The sequence below is a fragment of the Myotis lucifugus genome, unplaced genomic scaffold, assembly GCF_000147115.1.
Source record: "Myotis lucifugus unplaced genomic scaffold, Myoluc2.0 scaffold_117, whole genome shotgun sequence".
Classification (NCBI taxonomy): Eukaryota; Metazoa; Chordata; class Mammalia; order Chiroptera; family Vespertilionidae; genus Myotis; species Myotis lucifugus.
The window spans coordinates 2,316,072-2,342,248 of NW_005871165.1; the positions used below are offsets into that span (position 1 = coordinate 2,316,072).

A 26,177-nucleotide genomic window follows, 5' to 3' on the forward strand; every position below is an offset into this window, starting at 1 on the left:
CTATCCACATATCTCAACACGTAGGTGAGACATTATATTTAATCACTCCATGGCCCAATTCACTGATCAAGAACATCAGAGATGGAAACCTGACTTGAGGGTGTTGGCAAGAGTGTGACGTCCGAGCCAAACCCTGGCAGATTTGGGCTATTAGTGAAAACTGGTGGGGTTTAGAAATGTGGAGATTACGTGGTCTCTAGTACAACCTGTTGCCCAAATAAATGAAGAACTAATGATTTTTCATTAATCTCTGAAGAACTAGACACCTGGAGGTTAGAATAAATGCCTGATTTTAGCAATGTCCTTCTGTTATAGGCACCTCTCACTGACACCAGAAAGGTGTTATCAGACAGGACAGCCCCCTGAGCTAGTGGGAGAGGGCTGTCCCTAACCTCGATCCTTGTCTTCTCATGTAAATGAGTTTATAGGAGAGCTCTTGACTGCATTGTGAACAGCCAGTTTATTAAAGTGATTAAAGCATGCACCTTTATTGAAAAAGCAAAGCAAAGCAAGCAACTCTATCTCATCCGGCTTGGAGCACAGATGGGCTTTCCCGGCTAATCCGGAAAAGCGAGTGTCTGGAGCAAGTTCGAGGAGTAATATACCCTCCTCCTGTCTGTAGGTTTCAGAAGATTCTTTTGCTGAGTATCTTGGTATAGGTTAAGTCTCAAGGTTTTCCTGTTGTGGTCTTCCCAGGATCCTGGCAACTCTCTCTTGCTGAGCCCTGAGACTGCTGGCTTTGCTTCGGGAGTAAAAGTGCCATTTTTTCCTTTCCCTTTCCCCCTCCCTTTCTGCATTCTCTCAGCAGGGAGGTCTTTAACTATTTGCTCCCAGAGTGTCCTGGGGACGATACTGGTTTGTTGTTTGCAGGCCAGTTGCAAATTACCCACAATGTTTGGCCTTGTCCTAATTTTCCTCTCTCAGCTTCCCCCATTCCTCCTGCCCTGGAATCCTGTAACACTTCAAAACAACACCCTGCCAAGGCCAAACTAGGGGCAGGGTGGGAGGTGGTCACGGGTGGTCCAACTGCAGTGGCATCTGCTGTGGACTGCAGAGAAGCAGCCAGTCTAAAGGAAGCCATCAGGGTGACACCGCTGGCTTCCTGTCTGCTTGAGCACCTGAGGCCAGTGGTAACAGGCAAGCTGTGATAGAAAAACCCGGTGCTTTTCAGATCTATATTCATATTCCACTACCTATGATTATTCAGGTTTCTTCTGCCAAGTGTGAGGGTCTCTGTCACCTACCTATCTGGTGGTGGTAATGACCCACTTCTAGTTTTCCTTTCATGCATTCTCGTTGCCGAGAGGAAGATATATCAAGTAAATACAAATGTAAAACTCTCTTCAAAAAGTGGTATCAACACTTGCTCAGTGTTTTCAAGGAAGAGCCCTAAGAAAATATAAAACCATAATTATTTCTTGAATTCTTTTTTTTTTTAATAGAAATTTAGAAACCAGATGTCTATGGTTTGGAAAGTAAGGTGCCCTTTTCGGTCTCTCTTTTGTACAGAGCACATTCATTTTAAACCTGGTCCCCAGACCTCATGGTTCTTCCATCAGGTGGCTATGAAGGTGCCATGAAACCCATAAGGCATTTGCACAGGCACCTCTGCTCGGCCCAGTTCTTCAAAGTTCTTGGCATCCAAGACTAGGAGAAAGTTGCTTTTATTCTAGAAAAGAAATAATATTAAAAATTCCTTTTTTTCTATTAAAAATATATCTCTCTCCTCCACTAGGCTATAAAATTTCTAAGAGGGAGATCATGTATTATTCATCTCATAGCTATCCTCAGTACCTAGTAGAGCGCCTTGCCTGCCCAGTCACTAAATGTTTGCTGAATTGCTGAACTGGAGTGAATGGGAAGCTCATACCTAGAGTGGAAAAATTACATTGTTTATATCCATCACCTTCATAGGTGATTGTTTAAGGATCTTTTTACCTGTTTCACGGAAGTTCTTTCTTCCGAATTAGAATTGCCTCCCTCCATCTTGTGTTACTTGGGAGCTGACCAAACATATCACTGCAAGGCAGACCGAAACTTGCCTGGTATGAATACTGGAGTGGCAAGTACATGGTATTAGGACTAACCCCTCCTAAACCACGGCAGGCCTGACTCACTGATCAGAGAACATTCCTCACCAAGCCCTTTGAAAGGGTTAGAGTTCTACCTCCCAGGCAGCCTCTATGGATTCGTCAGAGCTGGTATTCAAGGGGAGCCTGTTTGCCACAAGATTGCCCCAAAGGAGATGTTAGATATTATTGAGGCACCAGATCCGGGCTTCACCACATTAGACTTTAGGGTCACTCAATCGAAACTGGCAGCACTGATGGTATGAATATTAGACTGGAAGTCAGAAGACTGGGGTTACATACTGGCTTTACTACTATGAGATCTGATACAAATCTCTCTCAGCTTCCTTAAGTTACAAATGCCACATGTGTAAATGGTATCCCACAAAGTTGTTTTAATGGGTAAATAAAATAATATGTCTGAAAGTAGTTTGTAACTGCATTCCTATGCGAATATAAATTACCATAGTTCTACAAATAGAAATTTAAACCAATAAAAAGTATGGATTATCATAAAAGGGTACATAAATGGTAAGGACGGGAAGAAAAGAGAAGGTGCCACACTGGACTAAATCGACAGCTTCACTGAATATATCCCTCATATAGCCCTCAAAAGGCCCAGAATTACTTTTCTTTCTGATTGGTAACAGGGAAATACATTTACCTGATTGGGGGTGATCACCACAGAAAGAATAACCCCACCATCTTCTTCACTGGTCCCTGGTACTGGAACAAAAACAGGTTCTGAAGGATAAAAGTCATCTTCTCTCCAAACCTGTAACTCCCCCAAAAAAATATTTGAAGGTTAGTTATGAGCTGGAAGCTTAGTTATGAGCTGGAAGGTTAGTTATGAGCTGGAAGCTTTCAATAGCTTTTTTCCCCTCCCAGCATGAATTTGGCTGTCAATATAATATTCCAACAACAACAACAAAACACACAAAAAACAGACTTACTGAGTTGAATATATGAGAGAGAGAGGGAGCTTTTGCAGCTGCACATTCTATCATCATCAAACACAATTTGTGAAATTGTAATTTCCTACCAACCTGAAATATAGTTATGCCAACAACCTTAGCCCCATGATTTCTCTCAAAATAACATCAAGCTCAGAATTCTATTTCTGGGCTTGTGACTCATTTAGATTCCCTGGAGGGAACATACCCCTACTTAGGTGATTCCATGGTTCTCAAATTTAATAAAAGTAAATAGCTGAGCTGCTTAAATATTAGAGAAGCTCAAAAGCTACCTTAATCTAAACAGAAACTCATTCCAAGGGCAGAGCAGGTCCTTTCAGGGTTTAGAAAACAAAAGAGATTTTCATTACCTTTAGTGTCTTGTTCACCACATCAACCTTGATCAGAGAATCCCCTATCAAATGCCGAAAGCCACAGCCATAGAAGAAACGATATTTTTTGCCACAGAATTGGCCATAGTTGATCTGGGGAAATTCAACACCTCCTTCCTGTTCTAAGTTCTCAGGGTGTAGATTTTCATAAGAGCACCAAATCTGAAAAGGTTCCAAAAGATTTGTAAGTGATTGCTTAATCTTCACTTATTTTCTTCCGTGTAGTCGGGGGGGAGGGGGGGGGTGCGGGGGGCGGGTAACACTCTGGAAATGGAGGTCCTATGTAATTTTTTATATTGTTCTTCTTTCCATCATGGGTAAAAATGCGTAAAAGATTATCTGGTTTTGTGACTAAGCTGATAGGAGGTACAAGTGGGCTTTTTATTCTACTAAAGTTAAGACATTGATAGCTACCCAATAAGATGCGTGTGATAAGCACAAATTATCTAAAAGGCAGGGGTGGTCAATACCAACCTCAAATATTTAAACATTTTACAACCATTCGAAAGTTGCGTATATCTGTTTCAAAACACAGAAGAGAGCAGTAAACAACAGTGCTCACTCCCAAACCGAATTCTGCGGTTCTTGTGCAAGCGATGTACCTGGACCTGAGCCTGCTCAGCTGAATGTTATGAAACCTACTGTCCGTCAAACACTGTGGGAAATGGCCAGTGAGTAAAAACGACACTAACATCCAATGTCTTCGTCTAATATCTGCTCAGAGCCTACCTTGCCATCAGCCTGTTTCACTGCACTGGCCGAGGAGTAGGACAACGGGCTGAGGTTCTCTCCCTCAGGGGCGTTCAAACTGACACGTAAGGGCAAAACAAACCTTCGAGGGAAAGATGTGGCTACTGAATTGTAGACCTGTTCAGGAGAGAAGTAAATGGATGAGGAACTTGTCATTCATACAGTGACAGCACGTCCCAAAATTTAGATCCAGGCAACATTATTGGCATTCCTAAGTAATTGCACACATGATCATTTTTACTCATTTATTTATACAACAAATACCTGTTGAGTACCTACTACAGGTACCGTTTTAGACACTGGGAATACCGCAGTGAACAAAACAAAGCCTCTGGCCTCATGGAACTTATTGTCTAGTGGAGAAAGAATGACAGTAAATAATACATGTTGTCTAATTAGTGTCAAATAAACAAACGATTATATAGCCCAGGTTCTGACAGTGATAAATGCCATTAAGAAACATATCGCAGGATGGGGAACTAGCGAGTAACAAGGGCTGCTTCCTTCTTCAGGTTTGGTCAGGATAGACCTCTGGGCGGAAAAGGGTTAATTTAGCAGGCATAGGTTGCTCAGACTCTGCACACTCTCAAGAAAGGCCTGTTTTCCTGCCTGGCCCTTGTCTGGCACCTGGGAGCCAAGCTCTTCCTTGGACTGATCTGTCTGATAAAAGTATGTTTCATACCTGAGGCCTTGGGTCACACTGTACTTATTTATCCAGATAGTTTATGCTGAAATGTGATTTATAACGAGCCCCTGCTTTCTCTGTGGGGTCTGGAGCTTCAGTAACTGAGATTGCCCATGGCGGGGCTATATGTCTATGTGAAGATCCCCAATAAAAAACCCTGGACAACCAGATGCGTGCCTCCAAGGATTCAGTTTCCTCCAGACTTCACCCCTGCACCTCTTTCTTTTACTGATTTTTCTGGGGCCTGTGAATCCTCCTAGTGAATTATCAAGCGGGACCCCCAACATAGCCTCTCTGCAGAGGTGATGTTTAAGTAAGAGACTCTAATAAGATAAGTGTATTTTTTCTGATAATAAGAATGCTTTAAGTACATTTTTCTCCCATAAAATATTGTAAGATGGAGAACGAACTGCCATTTCTCCCATATACCTAGTCCATATTATCTCCATCTCATGCAGAAATGTTTTTACTGAGTAAAGACTTAGTGTTATGTTTAAACTACATGAAGAGTTTGTTTTTTTAATTACTTTTAAATTTATTTAAATATTTTTTTCTTTTACAAAACCATAACTGAACAAAAAGAGACTCCCAATAATGGTAGATGAGGTCATGTGGAGAGACAGAAAAGCTGGACAAAAATGTTTAAAACAGCTGCTTGAAGGCACTGTTGAGCTAAAAAGGCAGTGAAGAAAAATGGGGTGGAGATTTGGGAGGAGATAAACTAGATATTGGGGGTACTTTTTCCCCAAAGGGCATAAGATGCTTTTAGGAAAAGACAGCTAAAGGCTGAGAAAAATCAAGCAATTTCTTTATCATACTTTTTATTTTGAGATAATTGCAGATTCACATGCAGTTGTAAGAATACAGAAAAACAATTGATTTTAAAATGGGCAAAGGACTGAAAGAAATATATTTCACCAAAGATAAACAAATGGACAATAAATACATGAAAAGATGCTCAACAGAATTGGTCATTAGGAATATGTGTATCAAAGCCACAATGAGATAACACTTCATACTCATTAGGATGGCTATTATAAAAATGTAAAAAAAAATAACAGTGTTGGTGAGAACGTGGAGAAATTGAAACACTTGTACATTGCTGGTGGGAATGTAAAATTGTGCAGCTGCTATGGAAAACCATTTGGCAGTTCCTCAAAAAGTTAAACATAGAATTATCATATGACCCAGAAATTCTAGGTAAATACCAAAGGGAATTGAAAATAGGGGCTAAAATAGATACTTGTATGCCAATGTTCCTTTTTAAAAATATATTTTGATTGATTTCAGAGAGGAAGGGAGAGGGAGAAAGAGAAACATCAGTGATGAAAGAGAATCATTGATCACCTGCCCCCTACTGGGGATCAAGCCCACAATCGAGACATGTGCCCTGACCTGGAATCGATCCATGACCTTCTGGTTCATAGGTCAATGCTCAACCACTGAACCACACCAGCTGGACTATTTTCCAATGTTCTTAACAGTATTATTCACAGTAGCCAGAAAGTAAAAACAACTCAAATGTCCACCAACAGATAAATAAAATGTGGTATGTGTATATATATTATTCAACCTTTAAAAGGAATGAGATTCTGATACATGTTACAACATGGATGACCTTGAAAAGATTATGCTAAATGAAATAAGCCAGACACAAAATAATTCTTGTATGATTCCACTTATATGAGGTAACTAAAACAGGCAGACTTGTAGAAACAAAAAGTAGAAGGGGAGAGGGGGGAACAGAGAGCTGTTATTTAAGGGGTACAGAATTTCTGTTTGCAATGATGAAACAGTTCTGGAAATGGATAGTGGTGATGGTTGCACAACATTGTTAAAGTACTTCATGCCACTGAATTGTACACCTAAAATAGTTAAAATAGTAAATATTATGTTATGTATATTTTATCACATGAAAAAAGAAACAATGCATCCTTCATCCCTTTTCACCAATTACAATGTCTTACATAACTACAGCACAATATCACAACTGGGAAATTTACATTGACATAATCCACAAACTTTATTCCGATTTCACCAGTTACCATGCACTGGCTCTTGCAGGGATTATATCATGCTTCAAATTAAGATTAAGACTATCTAGACCCAGAGAGAACCAAGATGGCAGCGTAGGTAAATGCCTGTACTCGCCACCTCCCACAACCACATCAAAATTACAACTGAAATACAGAACAACCATCATTCAGAACTGCCTGAAAGCTGGCTGAATGGAAGTCTTACAACTGGAGAAGTAAAGAAGAAAGCACACTGAGACGAGTAGGAGGGGCGGAGGTGCCGAACAGGCTGGTCCAACACCCACATGTGTCGTTTTTTAACTGGGAGGGAGATCATCTCTATGGAGGCTGCCCATGAGGAACAAGAGGTCCCAGCCCCACTCCAGACCCCTAGACCAGGGTTCCAGAGCTGGGAAGAAAAGTCCTCGTAACTACAGGCTGTAAAAACCAGTGGGAATTGTGGCTGAGGGACACAGAGGCTGCTGGAGACCCAGATGTTCCTTTTAAAGGGCCAACACATGAACGTACTCAGACTCACTTCCTCTGAGCTCCAGCACCAGGTGACTCTGAGGGACCCAGTCACATACAGGGAGAAAGTGAGCTGTCTTGCATCAGGGCAGGAACTTGGTGGCAGCTTTCTCCTAGACAGGGGTGCTAGTAAGGGTCATTGTTCCTGTGTTGAGACGTCCCCTGTCACAGGGCTGACTGGCAGCCATATCTGAGTTTCCATCAGCCTGGCCCACACAGTTTATTCCATCCTGGGGATTCCCTGAGACCTGTCCCATCCAATTTGCAGCCCCACCCAAGCTGTTTGCAGTGGCTTTTCCATATGAATGGCCTGTCTTGGCTCAGGCTTCAGACTTTACTAAATCTCTCAAACAAGCTGCAGCTTGTGTCAGCATCAATAAAAGGCCCAAGATCCCCACTAGCACCAGCCTGCCTTGCTTCACAGCTGGGCCTCACCTCCTGCATAGCAGCTCTCCCACTGTAGTAGCAGCTGGTCCTCACACAATTGGTCTGGAGGTCAACTCCTCCCAGAGACACCAACAGCAATCAATGCTCAACTACAAGACTGTACACACAGCCCACACAGGGATGCACCTAGAGTGCCCAGCTCAAGTGACTGGCAAGGCTGAGCCACTGGCCCCTACAGGACATCGACTACACAAGGCCACTACCAATTCCAGGAGACATAGCAATTCTACCTAATATATAGAAACAAACACAAGGAAGCAGCCAAAATGGGGAGACAAAAAAAACATGTCACAAATGAAAGAAATAGAAGAAAGCAAACTACTGGATACAGAGTTTAAAACCATAGTTGAAAGTCTCATCAAGGATCTTGATGAGATCTTGATGAGACTTTCAAGGTTCTTAGTGAAAATGTCAAGACATGAAAAAGGACCAGTGAGAAATTAAGCATACACTAACTGAAATAAAGAACAATTTACAGGGATTCAACTGTACACTAAAGAACTCTGAGGATCAAATCAATCATTTGGAATATGAGGAAGCAAAAAGCACCCAATCAGAAGAGCAAAAAGAAAAAGGAATCCAATTTACTGATACATCTCCTAGACCAGTGATGGTGAACCTTTTGAGCTTGGCATGTCAGCATTTTGAAAAACCCTAACTTAACTCTGGTGCCGTGTCACATATAGAAATTTTTTGATATTTGCAACCATAGTAAAACAAAGACTTATTTTTTTGATATTTGTTTTATATATTTAAATGTCATTTAACAAAGAAAAATCAACCAAAAAAATGAGTTCATGTGTCACCTCTGACACGCATGTCATAGGTTTGCCATCACTCTCCTAGACAGTGGTCGGCAAACTCATTAGTCAACAGAGCCAAATATCAACAGTACAACGATTGAAATTTCTTTTGAGAGCCAAATTTTTTAAACTTAAACTATATAGGTAGGTACATTGTTATTAACTTAATTAGGGTACTCCTACGGCTTAGGAAGAGCCACACTCAAGGGGCCAAAGAGCCCCATGTGGCTCTCGAGCCACATTTTGCCGACCACGGTCCTAGGATAATAGAAACTACAGAGAAAATAAACAAATGGGACTACATCAAAATAAAAAGCTTATGCACAGCAAAAGAAACCATCAACTAAACAAGAGAGCCCACTATATGGGAGAACATATTTGACAATGTTACATCTGATAAGGGTTTACTCTCCAAAATTTATAGGGAACTCATACAACTTAACAAAAGAAAGATAAACAATCCAATCAAAAAATGGACAAAAGAGCCCAGCCTGTGTGGCCCAGTGGTTGAGCATCAACCTATGAACCAGGAGGTTAAATTCCTGGTCAGGGCACAGGCCTAGGTTATAGGCTCGATCCCCCGTGTGCAGTGAACAGGAGGCAGCCGACCAATGCTTCTCTCTCATCATTGATGTTTCCATCTCTCTCTCCCTCCCCCTTCCTCTTTGAAATCAATAAAAATCTATTTTAAAATGGACAAAGGATCTAAATAGACACTTTTCAAAAGTGGACATACAGGAGGCCAAGAAGCACAAGAAAAAATTCTTAAAGTCACTATCCGAGAAATGCAAATCAAAACGACAATGAGGTATCATCTCACACCTGTCAGAATGGCTATCATCACAAATTAACAAACAAAAGTGCTAGTGAGGATGTGGACAAAAAGGAACCCTCGTGGACTGCTGGTGGGATTAAAGACTGGTGCAGCCACTGTGGAAAACACTATAGAGTTTACTCAAAAAATTAAAATTGAACTCCAATTTGACCCAGTAATCCCACTTCTAGGAATATATCCCAAGAAATCAGAAACACCAATCAGAAAGAATATGTGCACTCCTATGTTCATAGCAGCACAATTTACAATAAATCTTAATTATTGTAAACAGCCTAAGTGCCCATCAGGAGATGAGTGGATTAAAAAACGGTGGTACATCTACACAATGGAAGACTACACTGCTGTAAAAAAGAAAGAACCCTTACCATTTACAACAGCATGGATGGATCTGGAGGGCACTGTGCTAAAGTGAAATAAGCCAGTTGGAGAAAGATAAGTATCACATGATCTCACTCATTTGTGGAATATAATGAACAACATAAATTGATGAACAAAAATAGATCCAGAGACAGAGAAGCAACGAACAGACTATCAAACTACAGAGGGAAAGCAGGGGATTGGCGGGGGGGGGGCGGGGTGCAAAAGGGGTGAGAGATCAACCAAAGGACTTGTATGCATGCATATAAGCGTAACCAATGGACACAGACAGTGGGGGCAGGGGCCTGTGCTGAGGGGTGGGAGCAGGCTAGGAGAGGTCAATGGGGGGAAAAGGAGACATATGAATTGTACTTTGAACAATAAAGAATTTTTAAAAAAGAATCCAAAAATATGAAGAAAGCGTAAGGGGCCCCTGGGACAACTTCAAGCATACCAACATTCACATTATAGGTTGCCAGAAGGGGAAGAAAGAGAGCAAGTTATTGAAAACCTATTTGAAGAAATAATGACAGAAAACTTCCCCTACCTAGTAAAAGAAATAGACTTACAAGTCCAGGAAGCCCAGAGAGTCCCAAACAAGAGGAACCCAAAGAGGCCCACAGTAAGACAAATCATAATTAAAATGCCAAAGTTAGCCCTAGCCAGTTTGGCTCAGTGGATAGAGTGTCAGTCTGCAGACTGACGGGTCCCAGGTAAATTCTGGTCAAGGGCATATGCCCAGGTTGTGGCTCAATCCCCAGTAGGGGTCATGTGGGAAGCAGCTGATCAACGATTCTCTCTCATCATTGATGTTTCTATCTCTCTCTCCCTCTCCCTTCCTATCTAAAATCAATAAAGATATAAATAAATAAATAAATGAACAGATAAATAAATAAATTTCCAAGGGTTAAAGACAGAGAGAATCTTAAAAGCAGCAAGAGAAAATCAGTTGCATACAAGGAAACGCCCATATCACTGTCAGCTGATTTCTCAACAGAAACTTGGCAGGCCAGAAGGAACTGGGAAGAAATACTCAAAGTGATGAATAGCAAGGATCTACAACAAAGATTACACTAGCCAGCAAGCTCTCATTTAGAATTGAGGGTCAGATAAAGAGCTTCACAAACAAAACAAAAAAGCTAAAGGAGTTCATCACCACCAAACCAGTATTACATGAAATGTTGAAGCATATTATTGAAGAAAAAGGAAGAGGAGGAGGAGGAGGAGGAGGAAAGGGGGGGAAATATGAAAAATAAAATGGCAACAAATACATATCCATCAACAATAGAATCTAAAAATCAGAATAAACAAACAAGAAATTTAATGAACAAATAAATTGGTGAATAAAACATAATTAGAGGCATGGAAGCATGGGAAAGACTGACAAATCCCAGAGGGAAGGGGAGCAGGCGGACAGGAAGAGATTAACCAAAGATCTTACCTATGGACACAGACAATAGGGTGGTAAAGGCCTGGGGTGGGGCAGGAACCGGGTGGAAGGGGACAATGGGGGGGAAAGGGGGACATCTGTAATACTTTCATCAATAAAGATTTTTTAAAAAGAAGAGTATCTGGGCCTGCCCTGGTCAGTTTTCTCAGTGATTAGAGCATCAGCCTGTGAACTGAAGAGTCTGGGTTCAATTCCCGTCAAGGGAACATACCTCAGTTGCAAGTTCCCCAGCCCCAGTAGAGGCACATGCGGGAGGCAACCAATTGATGTGTCTTTCTCCCATGGATGTTTCTCTCTCTCTTCCCATCCTTTCTCCCTCCCTCCTTTCCACTCTCTAGAAATCAATGGAAAAATATCCTCAGGTGAGGATTTAAAAAAAAGAAGAAGAATATCTGGGCCCTATCCAGGTGGTTCGGTTGGTTGGCACATCTTCCCTTTCACCAAAAAGTTCTGGGTTCAATTCCTGGTCAGGGCAAATACCTAGGTTTCAGGTTTGAACTCCTGTTGGGATGCATACTGGAGGCAACCATTAGATGTTTCTCTCTCTCTCTCTCTCTCTCTCTCTCTCTCTCTCTCTCTCTCCCCCCTTCCTATCCTCGAATGAAGCTGTTTTTAAAAAAAGAATATCTAGAATTAACAACAAAACAAAGAAAACCTACTAAATGGGAGAAGGTATTCACTAATAAAACATTTGATAAGGGGTTAATAGTGTATCCAAAATATATAAAGAATTCAGACAACTCAAACCAGAAAAACACACAACCCAATTAAAAAATGGGCAGAAGACCTGAATAGACACTTCTAAAAGGACACACAGATGGTCAATAAACATATGAAAGTTGCTCTCAACATCACTAGTCATCAGAGAAATGCAAATTAAAATGATAATGAGATATCACCTCACACCTGTCAGAATGGTGATCATCCATAAATCAACACACAACAAATGTTGGTGAAGATGTGGAGAAAAGGGAACCCTAGTGCATTGTTGGTAGGAATGCAGTTTGGTACAACCACTATGGAAAAAAGTGTGACAGCTCCTCAAAAAATTGAAAATGGAACTTCCTTATGACCCAGTAGGGGGCATGCTGGAGGCAGCCAATCAATATTTTTCTCTCTCTTTCTCTCCCTTCCCCTCTCTCTCTTTAAAAATCAATAAAAATATTTTTTAAGTTATGGTATATATATAATGAAATATTACTCAGCCATGAAAAAATAATGAAATCTAATAAATAAATAAATAATGAAATCTTACCATTTGTGATAGCATGGATGGACCTAGGTATTATGCTAAGTAAAATAAGCCAGACAGAGACAAATACTGTAAGATATTACTTATATGTAGAATCTAAAAAACAAAACAGAAACAGATTTATAGTTACAGAAAACAAACTAATGGAGGCCATTTTGAGGGATGGGGTAAAAAAGGGTGATAAGATTAAGAAGTACTAATTGGTAGCCACAAAATAGGTATATGATGTCAGGTAAAGCACAGGGAATATAGTTAACAATCCTACATAATAAAAGCATAGTATGCAAATTGTCCCCTCGACCGGGAGTTCCTCTGGAAGTTCGACCAGAGGGTGGAGCCAGCCAAGGGAAGGGAGGGAGTACCTGCCCAGCAGCCGGCAGCTGTTAGGGACCGTACCAGTGCAGGAATTTCGTGCACTGGGCCTCTAGTCCTATCTAATAAAAGAGAAACATGGTAATTAGCCGTACCGCCGCTACCCTTCCCATTGGCTAATCAGGGCAATATGCAAATTAACTGCCAGCCAAGATGGCGGCCGGCAGCCAGGCAGCTTGAAGCGAACAGTAGGCTTGCGTGCTTCAGTGACGGAGGAAGCCAACGTTCCCAGCCTGCCGCTGCCAGCCTCTGAGCTTGCAGTTTGAAACATTGTTACAAATATAGAAGCTAAACAAGCTCCAGAAACCTGCTTTCAGCCAGCCAGGATCTCAGAGCTGGAGTTGAAACAGTGTTTCGATTATAGAACTCAAACAAACCAGATACCTGCTTTCAGCAGCCGAGGTCTCAGAGCTGGAGCCAAGCCTCAGAGCTAAAGCTGGCCCAGAATAAAAAAGAAAAAAGAAAAAAAGGAGCGGTTGGGAGCTTCAGTCACCCGGCAGCCTGAAAACAGCCCTCAGCCCCTCACCCAGACTGGCCAGGCACCCCAGTGGGGACCCCCACCCTGAAGGGGGTGTGACCAGCTGCAAACAGCCATCAGCCCCTCACCCAGGCTGGCCAGGCACTCCAGTGGGGACCCCCACCCTGATCCAGGACACCCTTCAGGGCAAACCAGCCGGCCCCCACCTGTGCACCAGGCCTCTATCCTATATAGTAAAAGGGTAATATGCCTCCCAGCACCGGGATCAGCGGAGCCGAGAGGCCTCCCAGCACCGGGATCAGCGTGACAGGGGTCAGTGCCCAAACCCCCTGATCGCCCTGCAGCTCTGTGTTTGACAGGAGGCGGGGGAAGGCACCCCAACCCCCTGATCAGCCCTGCTCTGTGCCTGATGGGGGGAGCTCCCCAACCCCCTGATCGCCCTGCGGCTCTGTGTGTGACAGGGTGCGGCGCCCCAACCCCCTGATCAGCCCTGCTCTGTGTGTGACGGGGTAGAGCCATAACCTCCCCATCGGCCCTGCCCTGAGTGTGACAGTGGCGGCGCCCCAACCCCCTGATCAGCCCTGCTCTGTGTGTGATGGGGTAGAGCCATAACCCTCCCCATCGGCCCTGCCCTGAGTGTGACAGGGTGCAGCGCCCCAACCCCCTGATCTGCCCTGCTCTGTGTGTGACAGGGGGCGGTGCCCCAACTCCCCTAATCGGCCCTACTCTGTGAGTGACAGGGGGGAAGCTCCTCAACCCCCTGATCAGCCCTGCTCTGTGTGTGACAGGGGGGAGCTCCCCAACCCCCTGATCGACCCCTGCTCTGTGCGTGACAGGGTACGGAGCCCCAACCCCCCCTGATGGGCCCTGCTCTGTGAGTGACAGGGGGCAGCGCCCTAACCCCCTGATTGGCCCTGCTCTGTGCGTGACAGGGGGTAGCGCCGCAACCTCCCCATCGACCCTGCCTTGAGTGTGACAGGGGGCGGTGCCCCAACCCCCCAATCGGCCCTATCCTGAGCATGACTGAGGGTGGCATCGCAACCTCCCGATCCGCTCTGCTCTGTGCATGACAGGGGGCGGCGCTCCAACTCCCCAATCAGCCCTGCTCTGAGCCCGACCAGGGGCTGCACCTAGGGATTGGGCCTGCCCTCTGCCACCCGGGAGCAGGCCTAAGCCAACAGGTCGTTATCTCCCGAGGGGTCCCAGACTGCGAGAGAGCACAGGCTGGGCTGAGGAACCCCCCCTCCCCCCCGAGTGCACAAATTTTTGTGCACCAGGCCTCTAGTATTGTAATAACTATGGTGCCAGGTGGGCACTTGAATTATCAGAGGGATCACTTTGTAACCTATATGAATGTCTTTCCACTGTGTTGTACTCCTGAAACTAATACAAAAAAAGTGTTGAATGTAAAGTATAATCAAAAAATAAAATTAAAACAAAAAGAATATCTGGAATTGATAATGTACCCTAGCCATCTGCCAGAAACAAATGAAAATCTCTAAAGGAAGATAACAAAATCCTGGATCTCAAAATATTTCTACAATTTTTAAACACAATATTCTGTATATGATAAAAATTAACCAACCTATGAGAAAGCAAGAGAGCATGATAGAAAAAAAGAGTAAACAACAGATGATAGAAACAAAGCCACAGGGAATCCAGATAATAGAGTTATCAGACTTTATTCTAAATATGTTTAAGGAAAATCTTTTACATCAAGCATTATAGCACAGAACTAGAAATTATAAAAGAAAACAAAATCAAAATTCTAGAACTGAAAAATGCAATGAGTTGAAGAACTTGGTGGCTAGGTTTAAGAGCAGAATAGACACAGTTGAAACCTGCAGATAAATGTTTATAGCAATTTTATTCATAAGTGCCAAAAATGGAAATCAACCAAGATATTTTTTCCACAGGTAAATGGGCAAGGTGTGGTACATTCATACACTAGAATATTATTTAGCAATGAAAAGAAATTAGCTATGAAGCCACTAAAAGACATGGAGAAACCTTAAAGGCATATTGTTAGGTGAAAGAAGCCAGTCTGAAAAGGCTACATACTGTATACTCCAACTATATGACATTCTGGAAAAGGAAAAACTATAGAGACAGTAAAAAGATTAGTAGTTGCCAAGGGTGAGGGAACTGAGGAGGTAAGAATAGGTAGAATAAAAATAAAAATTATTTTTAAATACCTGGAAAAAGGGAAGGCTGGGTGGAGGTGGGCAAAGGGAGGAGGGGAAATGGGGGATATCTGCAATACTGTCGATAATAATTTTTTAAAAAAGAATAGGTTTGGGGGTGGGGGGATAAGAGACCAACCAAAGGACTTGTATGCATGCATATAAGCATAACCAATGGACACAGACACTAGGGGGGTGAGGGCATGTGCTGGGGGGTAGGGGTGGCTGGGGAGAGCTCAATGGGGGAAAAAGGAGACATTGTAATACTATATGTAATACTTTAAACAATAAAGAATTTAAAATTTAAAAAAAGAATAGGTGGAATACGGTCGTTTTAGGGTGCTGAAATTATACTATAAAGGTGGATACATGACAATATGCATTTGTTAAAACCTATAGAATGCACAGCAGACAGAGTGACTCTAATGTAAACTATGGACTTTAGTAATAGAGTATCAATATTAGTTCATCGGTTATAACCAACGAACCACACCAGGCAGATGTTAATAACAGGAGAAATTGGCGAGATAAAAGGAAGGGATTATATGGAAAACTCGCTGTATTTTCTTTCTTATTTTCCTTTAAACCTAAAACTTCTCTAGAAAGCAAAGTCTGTTAGTGTTGGGGTGTTTTTAATGTGTTTTTATTGAGAGAGAGAGAGAGAGAGAGAGAGAGAGAGAGAGAGAGAGAGAGAAACATTGGTGATAGAGAAACATCATTGATTGGCTTCCTCTTGCATGCCCCTGACTGATGATCAAGTCCAAACCCAGGCATGTGCCCTGACCTGGAATCGAACCAGTGACCTCCTGGTTCATGGGTTGATGCTCAGCCACTGAGCCAAACCAGCCGAGCTATTAGGTGTTTTTTAATCTACAGCAAACAGCATTCTTAATGGTAAAATGTTGAAATGTTTTCCTCTCAAACTGGGAAGTAGATAAAGATGCCACTTACATTCAACACTGTACTAGAAGTCCAGTAAATAAGCAAGAAAAAGAAAACTAACAAATACATTAAAATCTGACAAGTTTTTTGTTTTTGTGGGGTGTGTGTGGGTGTGTGTGTGTGTGTGTGTGTGTGTGTGTGTGTGAAGTTGACTCTAAAATTTACACAAAATTGTAAAGGGCCAGGAATGACCATAACACTCACTACAGAAAAAAATTAGAAGGACTTGATCTACTAAACATCAAGATTTTTTTAATACAGGGATAGTAATTAGAACAATGTCGTACTGGCACAAGACACCAGTGGAACTGAATATAGAGTCTAGAGCAATAATACCTATATGGATACTTAATTTTTAGAATTAAAACTTCTCCTGGAAAGTAATATAAAAGAATATTTTTATGACTTTAGCATAGGAAGATGTCTGAAATAGGTTACACAATGTTTTATTCATAAAGTAAAAGATTGATATATTGAATTTATGGAAATGCAAAAGGCCAAGAAAAACTTAGGCACCCTTTTAAAAAGAAAAAAGTCAGCAGGCTTATACTACAGCTTTCAAGACCTATCAAACAGCTATAATAACATAAATAAGATTAGTAAGTATAAGTAAATTTTAAAAGCAATGTTTTTAAAAGATTTCAAAATAAAACTCTAGCTATTAATCTCCAACATTTATAGGGAACTCATACAACTTAACAAAAGGAAGATAAACAATCCAATCAAAAAATGGACAAAGGACCTAAATAGACACTTTTCAAAAGAGGACATTCAGAAAGCCAAGAGACATATGAAAACATGCTCAAAGTCACTAATCATCCGAGAGATGCAAATCAAAACAACAATGAGGTACCATCTCACACCTGTCAGAATGGCCATCATCAACAAATCAACAAACGACAAGTGCTGGAGAGGATGTGGAGAAAAGGGAATACTCGTGCACTGCTGGTGGGAATGCAGACTGGTGCAGCCACTATGGAAGACAGTATGGAGTTTCATCAAAAAGTTAAAAATGGAACTCCCATTTGACCCAGTGATCCCACTTCTAGGAATATACCCCAAGAAACCAGAAACACCAATCAGAAAGGATATATGCATCCCTATGTTCATAGCAGCACAATTTACCATAGCGAAGATCTGGAAACAGCCTAAGTGCCCATCAGCAGATGAATGGATTAGAAAACTGTGGTACATCTACACAATGGAATACTATGCTGCTGTAAAAAAGAAGGAACTCACCATTTGCAACAGCATGGATGGAACTGGAGAGCATTATGCTAAGAGAAATAAGCCAGTCAATGAAAGAAAAATACCACATGATCTCACTCATTTATGGATAATAAATACCATTATAAACTGATGAACAAAAATAGATACAGAGGCAGAGCAGCATCAAACAGACTGTCAAACTACAGCGGGAAGGCTGGGGAGGTTGGGGGGGGGGGAAGGGTTGAACCGAAGGGCTTGTATGCATGCATATAAGCATAACCAATGGACATAAGACACTGGGGGGTAGGGGAGGCCGGGGGATTGTCAAGGGGGGGGGGGGGAAGGAGACATATGTAATACTCTTTGTAATACTTTAAGCAATAAAACAAAATTAAAAAAAAACTCTAGCTAAAAATAGTTTGTAGTACATACCCCAGGAAAAATCTTAAATTGGATTTAATATCAGAAAAAAAAGTTAAATCTTCGGGTAGATGAACTGATACACTTTATCAGAGAATTAAAGTTATGGTCCATTTTGCTGTCCCTTCCAGTAAATTGAAATATATTTAGTGGTCAAGTGTAATCAGCAAATAATCACAGCTTCAAAACATCTCTTGGGGGTTTTTTTTACGTGCTTTCTATTAGGTATTAAGTAAGTACTTCAAATTATTTACAAGTATTAAATGAATAAGCGACAAAGCTGTGTCTTTTAAACTATTCTCCTCCCATATTTGCCAAAGAGATAAGAGAAATAGCTATTTCTAAGGTTACATAGCCAAAACCAGGACTTGGCTAGTTCAAAATTATTTTGATGACACCAGAAAATCAAAGATGTTTACCTGATCAAGCCCTTCCCCAGCTTTCCTAAGATTCTGTAGTTGGTAAACTTCTAGGTTTCTTCCATTATCTTGACAGCACAAATCAATTACAACACAGTCCTGGTCCTCAAAAGCATTGATTTGATGAAAAGTAACAAAAGGCTTACTGTAGTACATCCCTGGAAGAAGCTGCAGGGAAAATATAAACAATGAAAGAGACATTTCCTTTCTTTCCTCTTCTTTTCTTTCTTTTCTTTTCTTCTTTCTTTAGCGAACAGATGCACCAAGCTCGAATTAATATTTCTCCCTGTTATGTGACAGGCCATATAGGTGCAAAAGGTAAAATTTGCAATGTAGAAGCAAATATGCTAGATTTAACCATTGCTTGCTTAAGCCATCTCACCTCATATTAATCCACAAACTGGGGCTGTTTAATACAGATCAATTGACTGTTACAACTAACTCCAGTGTTTAGATCCTGAACTCTACATGGTTAAATAGAAAACACTGCTGCCCTGGCTGGTGTGGCTCAGTTGTCTGGGCATCGTCCCATGCACCAAAAGGTTGCCAGTTTGATTCCCAGTCAGGACACCTGCCTAAGTTGCAGGCTCGATCCCAGGTAGGGAGCGGGCAGGAGGCAGTCAATTGACGTTCTGCTCTCACATCAATGTTTCTCTCTCTCTTCCTCTCCCTTCCTCTCTCTCTAAAAATCAATAAAAACATTTTATAAAAACAAAACAAAACACTGCTGCCCTAAACAGCTTGGCTCAGTGGATAGAGCGTCGGCCTGCGGACTGAAGAGTCCCAGGTTTGATTCCGGTCAAGGGCATGTACCTTGGTTGCAAGCACATCCCCAGTAGGGGGTGTGCAGGAGGCAACTGATGGATGTTTCTCTCTCATCGATGTTTCCAACTCTCTATCCCTCTCCCTTCCTCTCTGTAAAAAATTAATAAAAAAATTTTTTTTAAATCACTGCTAGGTGAGGACATGTGTGGGGGTGTGAGGGTGGCCAGGTTGAGGTCAATGGGGAAAAAAGGAGACATATGTAATACTATATGTAATACTTTAAACAATAAAGAATTTTTTTTAAGACATGGAAATTAAAAAAAACACTGCTATTAAGTAACATGATCAATTTAAGTGGTTAATTCTTTGAAAAATGCATTCATTATTAACATGGAATTTTAGTAATAAAATGAAAGTACAGTAAATTTAGGATACTATCTCTTTAGAGAGGGGAAAAATAAACAGATATAATAGTGCTATTAATAGAAAGATATTAGACTTTAGTAGGACTATCATATTTGTGTACCAAGAAGTTGTAAAAGCAACTAATTAAAGTATCATTGCAAAAGTTACAGAGGGACTTTGCATGAACAATATCCTCTTTTGCAAATATGATATGGAAAAGTCCATGCTAAGAGGGTTTCTAGATGCCATTTTAATTAAATCAGATAATTTAAAGGATAAAGCCATTTCCTACAATGTTCTAATATGCTAAATCAGTGATTCTCAAAGTGGGCGCTACCGATCCCCGGTGGGCGCTGCAGTGATCCAGGGGGTGGTGATGGCCACAGGTGCATTTGGGGGCGATGAGTAACTGCTATTAAAATTTTAAAAAAATTAATTTCCAGGGGCTGAGTAATATTTTTTCTGGAAAGGGGGCGGTAGGCCAAATAAGTTTGGGAACCACTGTGCTAAATCCACTGTGTTAATTAATAAGTAGCTAGTCCTACCTATGAAAGAAGGTACTATCCTTGATTAAGAGTCATGCAAGTAATGCCCAGTGAAAGTAAAAATCAAGCAAGTGGAAATGTGCCTTTGTTTCCAATCATTTTCATGATAAAAATATTCAAAATACTCCACCTGTCCAGTGTGCTTATTCACCACATGAAACCGTGTGTTATACTGGGGCTCCCAGCTTATTCCATCTGAGAAGGCCTTTCCCCGAATTTTAGAAGTGACTATTTTCCACAGATTCATTTTTAGAGGTTGTTCAATGAAGATTATGTAGTTCTTCGTCATTCCTAAAAGGTTCCAGCAAACATTAAAGTGTTATTTGGTAAACTAGAGTTGTCTGCCACGTGACAGTTAAGGGAACATGTCTGAATGCTGGCACACATGACTGCTGACCCAGACAAAGGCGGGCCAAAAGTAATTCTCCCTGTTTCCCAGCTTTGTCACACAGATTTCCTGTTCCTACTTTAAAAAGGGAAGTGCTTAGAATAGTTTGGTTGAGTGCACTATACTCACTTTTTTTCTTTTTTTAAAAATTGTTGTGGTTTAAGAACAAGTAAAGAAGCATAATATGAAAGTGTGATTTATGATCTGAACCTTTATTCCATAATCCTTTTGCTATTTATACCAGGGGTAAGGACCCAGGAGCAGATTGTCTATAAAGGTTTAGAATACAGAAGATAAATCTGAGAAAAAGCTAAAGCAATCTATATAGAATATGAATTTCCCCCAAAAATATAGTCAAGATCTTTATTTGTGGACTTTAAAGTTATCTAAAATTTTGAATCCTGTCAATTAATTTTTTATGGTCAAATGTTTTTTTAAATTAAGACTTCAACTTTTTAGAACAGTTTTAGGTTCGGAATAAAACTTAGGGAAAAGTACAGAGACTTCCCATATACCTCTTGTCCCCCACACATGAATAGCCTCTGCATTATCGACATCCCCCACCAGAGTAGTACATTTCTTATAATTGACTAGAGACCCGATGCACGAAATTCGTGCAAGAGTAGGCCTTCCATCCCCTGGCTGCCAGCACTGGCTTCCCTCTGGCACCCAGGACTTGGGCTTCCCTCGAAGCCCTGGCTTCATCCAGAAGGATGACTGGTCTAATTAGCATATTATGTTTTTATTATTATAAATGAACCTACATTGACTCATCATAATCACCCAAAGTTCATTGTTTATATTATGGTTCACTCTTGATGTTGTCAATTAATTTTTTGCTTGTACTAAAATAACTATCCTTTCAAGCAGTCAATTGGTTAGGGAAAGAAGTATATTACTAACCAGAATAAATTTAAGTGGCATTAAAATGCAACCTTGATCCAAAATGTTACTATACTCTGATAAACTGTATTAACATAGTATTTGCCTCAGGTACTGTGACACTAAAGCAGGCCCCATTGCAATTTGCTTCATCTCTGGACTCACCGAAACTATGGTAATAAGAAGGTTTAAAACTCTGTGCAGAAGCAATCGAACATATCACTTGGGCTCCATGGATTGTATCCCCAAGATCCCCCTTTTCTGGAGGAATCCGAATAATATTATAGCAAGAACCTGGAAAATGGAAAATTCTGTCTTAACAATTTTACATATATCCTAAGAATAAAAGATAACCCTTGCACTTATGGACTAGGCAAAAGCAGTTAAGAGATTTATGCAATGTGCATGACACCCATATTTCAAACAGACTTAGATATCAAAAACGTATGAACTTTATGAAAGTCATTAGCTAAGATTTTCAAACACCACACCCAAAGTAATCCACCAAGTTTATTATATTGTAATATTCTCAAATAGTTATCCTCTCACACCCTGAAAATGAACTCAATTTCTACTTCATAGGAAAAAAATAAGCTTAGCAGCCAGGAATACCCTCAAATTCTATTCGTCGCTCTCCCCACTACCCAAACCCAGCAACTACAATCTATAGTTGCATCCATGTCCAAATCCTTCCCTCCAGTTCTCTGGGTCCTTGGGGTTGCTTTAGGCCCCATCTCATCCCGTCTCATCAACATTCATTCATGCAATCATTCATCTGACTATTACTACTACTTCAAGAATCAACTCAGGTACCCATCCACTCAAGAAGCCTTCCCTGAGTCTTCCCCACCCCAAGTCATTTGGTGCCCCTCCTCTATGCCCTCATTATCTCTTATATAGTCATAGCACTTATCTCATTGTATTATAATTATCTACTTGCTTATCTGCTTCTATTGGGAGAAGCAGATAAACAACTAGAGCTTTTCAAGAGCAGATTTATCTGCTCCACCTTTGCATCCTCAGTACCAAACAAAGACATACATTTAGTGAGTACACTATAAATAGCTATTAGTGGATTGACTAACAACATGTTTGTTAAATCATTCAATGAATGAACAAATATTGAGGTCATATTAAATGATTTTCCTGGTAATATTAGAATTGCCAATGTAGGTCCTAAAGAACTTGGGTAACTTATAGTATTTTGCAACCACTAAACTTTTTTTGGAACAAGATAACCATACAGTTCTCTATTAGTTTATTCAACAAGTACTTGTTGAGTGCCAATTATATTGCAGGCACTCTTCTTTGTGTCATAAATACCCTATTCTAGACACTTGTATATACCAGTGTACAAAATTGACAAAAGACTCTTCTTTTATAAAGCTCAAATTCTAATAAATCATACAATAAGTAAAAATATAATGCTTCAGATGATGATAAGAGCTGTAATGGAAAATAAACCAGAAAATGGGGATCCGGAGTAAGTGTACAAGGATGGGTGCTATTATTTACAATTTTAAATATGGTGGTCTGGGAAGGCTTCATAAGAAAATGACATTTGAATAAAATTATGAAGGAGGTGAGGAAGAGAGTTTGGTGATATCTTGGAGAAATGCCTTCCAAGAGGAGAGAAGAACAAATGCAAAGAATCTCAGCCAGGAGTTAGTTTACAGTGTTCAAGTACATAACAGCAAGGAGGCCAGTGTGGCCTGTCATCGTGAGCAAGAATAGTCTAGATGAGGTGGAGTGAGTTAAAAAAAAAAAAATGACTGTCTGGCTCTGGCCAGGTAGCTCAGTTGGTTGGAGCATTGTCCCAGGCACCAAAGGGTGATGGGTACCATCCCCTGTCGGTTCAAGGACGAGGGCTGCTGATCAGTGTTTCTCTCTCTCTCTCCCTCTTCCTTCCTCACTCTCTAAAATCAATAAAAACATATTCGACAGTGAGGATTAAAAATAAATTTTTTAAAAAGTAAATAAACCTGTCTGATATGCTCAGAATAAACTTAAACAGGGTAAGGGCAGAAGCAAGGAGACTAGTTAAGAAACTATTACAATAATTCAAATGAGAGAGATTAGCAAGTGGACAAGAGTTGTGCAAGTGAAGGTGATATGAGGTGATTGGATTTTAGATATATAAATATTTTTATATTTTTATAGATTTCAGAGAGGAAGGAAGAAGGAGACAGAAATGGAAACATCAATGATGAGAGAGATAATCATTGATGGGCTGCCTCCTCCACGCCCCACACTGGAGATCAAGCCCACAACCCAAGCATGGGCCCTGACTGGGAATCAAGCCATGACCTCCTGGTTCATAGGCTGACACTCAACCATTGAGCCATTCTGGCCGGGCAGGTTTGGGATATATTTTGAAGGCATTGCTGAAATAATTTTTGACCTATTGAATGTTGATGTGAGAGACACAGGTGTGAAGGATGATTCCAAAGTTATCATCTTGAGCAACTGGAAAGATGGAATTACCATCAACTGAGTTGGGAAGTTTTTTTTATTGATTTTTTTTTTTTTTGAGAGAGAGAGAGAAGAAGGGAAAGGTAGAGAGAAACATTCATGCAAGAGCTAAGTATCAATCCCCTGGCTGCCTCTTGCATGCCCTCTACCGGGCATCAAGCCTGCAACCTAGGTATATAGTATATGCCTTAATGGGGAATGGAACCAGCAACCTTTTGGTACATGAGACAACACTCAATCAACTGAGCCATACCAACCAGGGTGGTGGGAAATATTTTAAGCAGAGAAAGTTTAGGGGAAAAAATCAGGAGTTTGGGTTTAGACAAGTTAATTTTGTAATGCCTAGTAGACATCTAGTAAAAACAGTGAGTAAGCAATCTACATATATATAAAAGCCTAAGTGACCAAACAACCGAATGACCGGAATGACTGGTCACTATGATGCTCAATGCAGAAGCTACCCCCTGGTGGTCAGTGCGCTCCCACAGCGGGAGCACCACTCAGCTGTCTGACCTGTCCTGGAGGCCCACCAGCCCAGCGGCAGCCACTCCCTCCCTCAGTCCTAACAGGTCCAATCTCCAGAGAACAGGCCAAGTACCAATGGACCAGTGCTGCCAGCACAATCCTGACAGTGCTGCCGGCCTCCTGGAAGTTGGCCTCGGGCACCATGACTGCTTCCCCTCCCTAGACACTCCACAAGGAAGAAATAATATAAAAGCGGCTGCCAGGTAGCTCCCAACAACCAGCGCGAATGTCAGCAGGACGGATCCAGATCCCAGGCCAGCAAGGGCATCCCACAGCCCACCCTGAGGACCAATCGTATCCCAGCCTCCCCCGCCCCTTTGGGACCCCACCTGTGCACAAATTTGTGCCCTGGGCCTCTAGTTAGATATAAAATACTGGGGAGGTCTAGGTTGGGGATATAGATGTGTTTTGAGAGCTCATTGTATATAAAACATCATGATTTTATAGTGATGAGTTATAAAAGGATTAAGATAAGCTCCATAGTTCCAAGAGTACTAAGTAATCACATATAATAATCCTAAGGAGACATATGTAATACTCTTTGTAATACTTTAAGCAATAAAACAAAATTTTTTTAAAAAAGTGAAAAACTGGAGATTTGCCCTTAGAAATTAAATATTTTTCTCTCTTTAACTGATGGAAACATGCTATGGAAACTAGTCACAAAATTGCTGCATTATAAGTATATAAAAAAGTTAAAAGCCCTAGTACATGACACGGTCTTTGAATTTGCCTCAAGAAGATATCCCATTTAATACTTTCCCTTAAATATTGATACAAAATCAGAAGTCAGCCAAACATCTTGGCAATTCTAAGAAATTATACTTTAAGTGAAGTATGCAAACTCTTATTTTTGTTTTCTAATCTTAGTTCAGAAAAAATGAAAAGTACAAATATTCAGTCCCCAAAGAAATATTAACTCCTCACACTGGGCTGCTTTGGAATAAAAAGTCCTACATGTGTGCCCTGTGAACTTCGCTAATAATAATTATGAGTACTGCAATTTCTGCATTTCCTTATTTGTACTAAAATTGCAAGTATATTAGTTTAATATTTTATAGGGGTTTTGGAAGACTGCTCTTGAAATTTTCAAGGTCTATATAGGGTTGTTATTCCTCTGGAAGGAAAAATTCAGCATCTGATAATAATTCTCTATAATCTTTTACTTGGACAAAGGCTCTGATTGATTATAGTTCCTCACACACAAAGTGAACAATTTCACAAGTAAAGAGGTTCACTTTTTTCTCTTTTGTTCAAAATAACAAAAATTATACACCATATCCTCTCTTTGTCTCTGTCCTAGATTCACCAAAGTATTAGGTCTAATCCCAGGCACCCTGATTAGTTACCCAGTTATCATAGATACTTTTAAAAAGGGAGAGTTTTTTACTTGAACACTAAAATTTGCTTAATGTTTTGCAAGAGTTCCATTGACTTTATTCTTTATTCTGTGTTGTTGTCTTTATTTCTTTGTTTTTGTGGCCCTTCACAACCACAGAGCACTCTTTTATTGACTATTGGCCAAAACCTATTCAAATAATAAACCTTATCATAATTCTAAATTATTTTGTAGAAATAACAGGTTTATATTCAGATGCATAAATTATCCTACATAAACCCTTCTCTCAAAAATAAA

General features: G+C 40.8%; 1 protein-coding gene across 3 annotated transcripts in view; it reads right to left on the reverse strand.

Moving 5' to 3' along the window:
- Positions 1-463: 463 nt before the first annotated feature.
- The window catches only part of BCO2 (beta-carotene oxygenase 2), a 39,705-nt gene continuing 13,991 nt past the window's right edge, over positions 464-26,177 (reverse strand). For all 3 annotated transcript variants that reach the window (XM_014459855.2, XM_023757896.1, XM_023757895.1), the window contains 7 exons: positions 21,710-21,838; positions 20,405-20,565; positions 18,560-18,727; positions 4,144-4,281; positions 3,394-3,576; positions 2,734-2,844; positions 464-1,669 (listed from right to left, as the gene is read on the reverse strand). In XM_014459855.2, the coding sequence (XP_014315341.1) occupies positions 1,556-1,669; positions 2,734-2,844; positions 3,394-3,576; positions 4,144-4,281; positions 18,560-18,727; positions 20,405-20,565; positions 21,710-21,838 (1,004 nt within the window). In that variant the 3' untranslated portion in view covers positions 464-1,555. The remainder of the gene's footprint in view (positions 1,670-2,733; positions 2,845-3,393; positions 3,577-4,143; positions 4,282-18,559; positions 18,728-20,404; positions 20,566-21,709; positions 21,839-26,177) is intronic.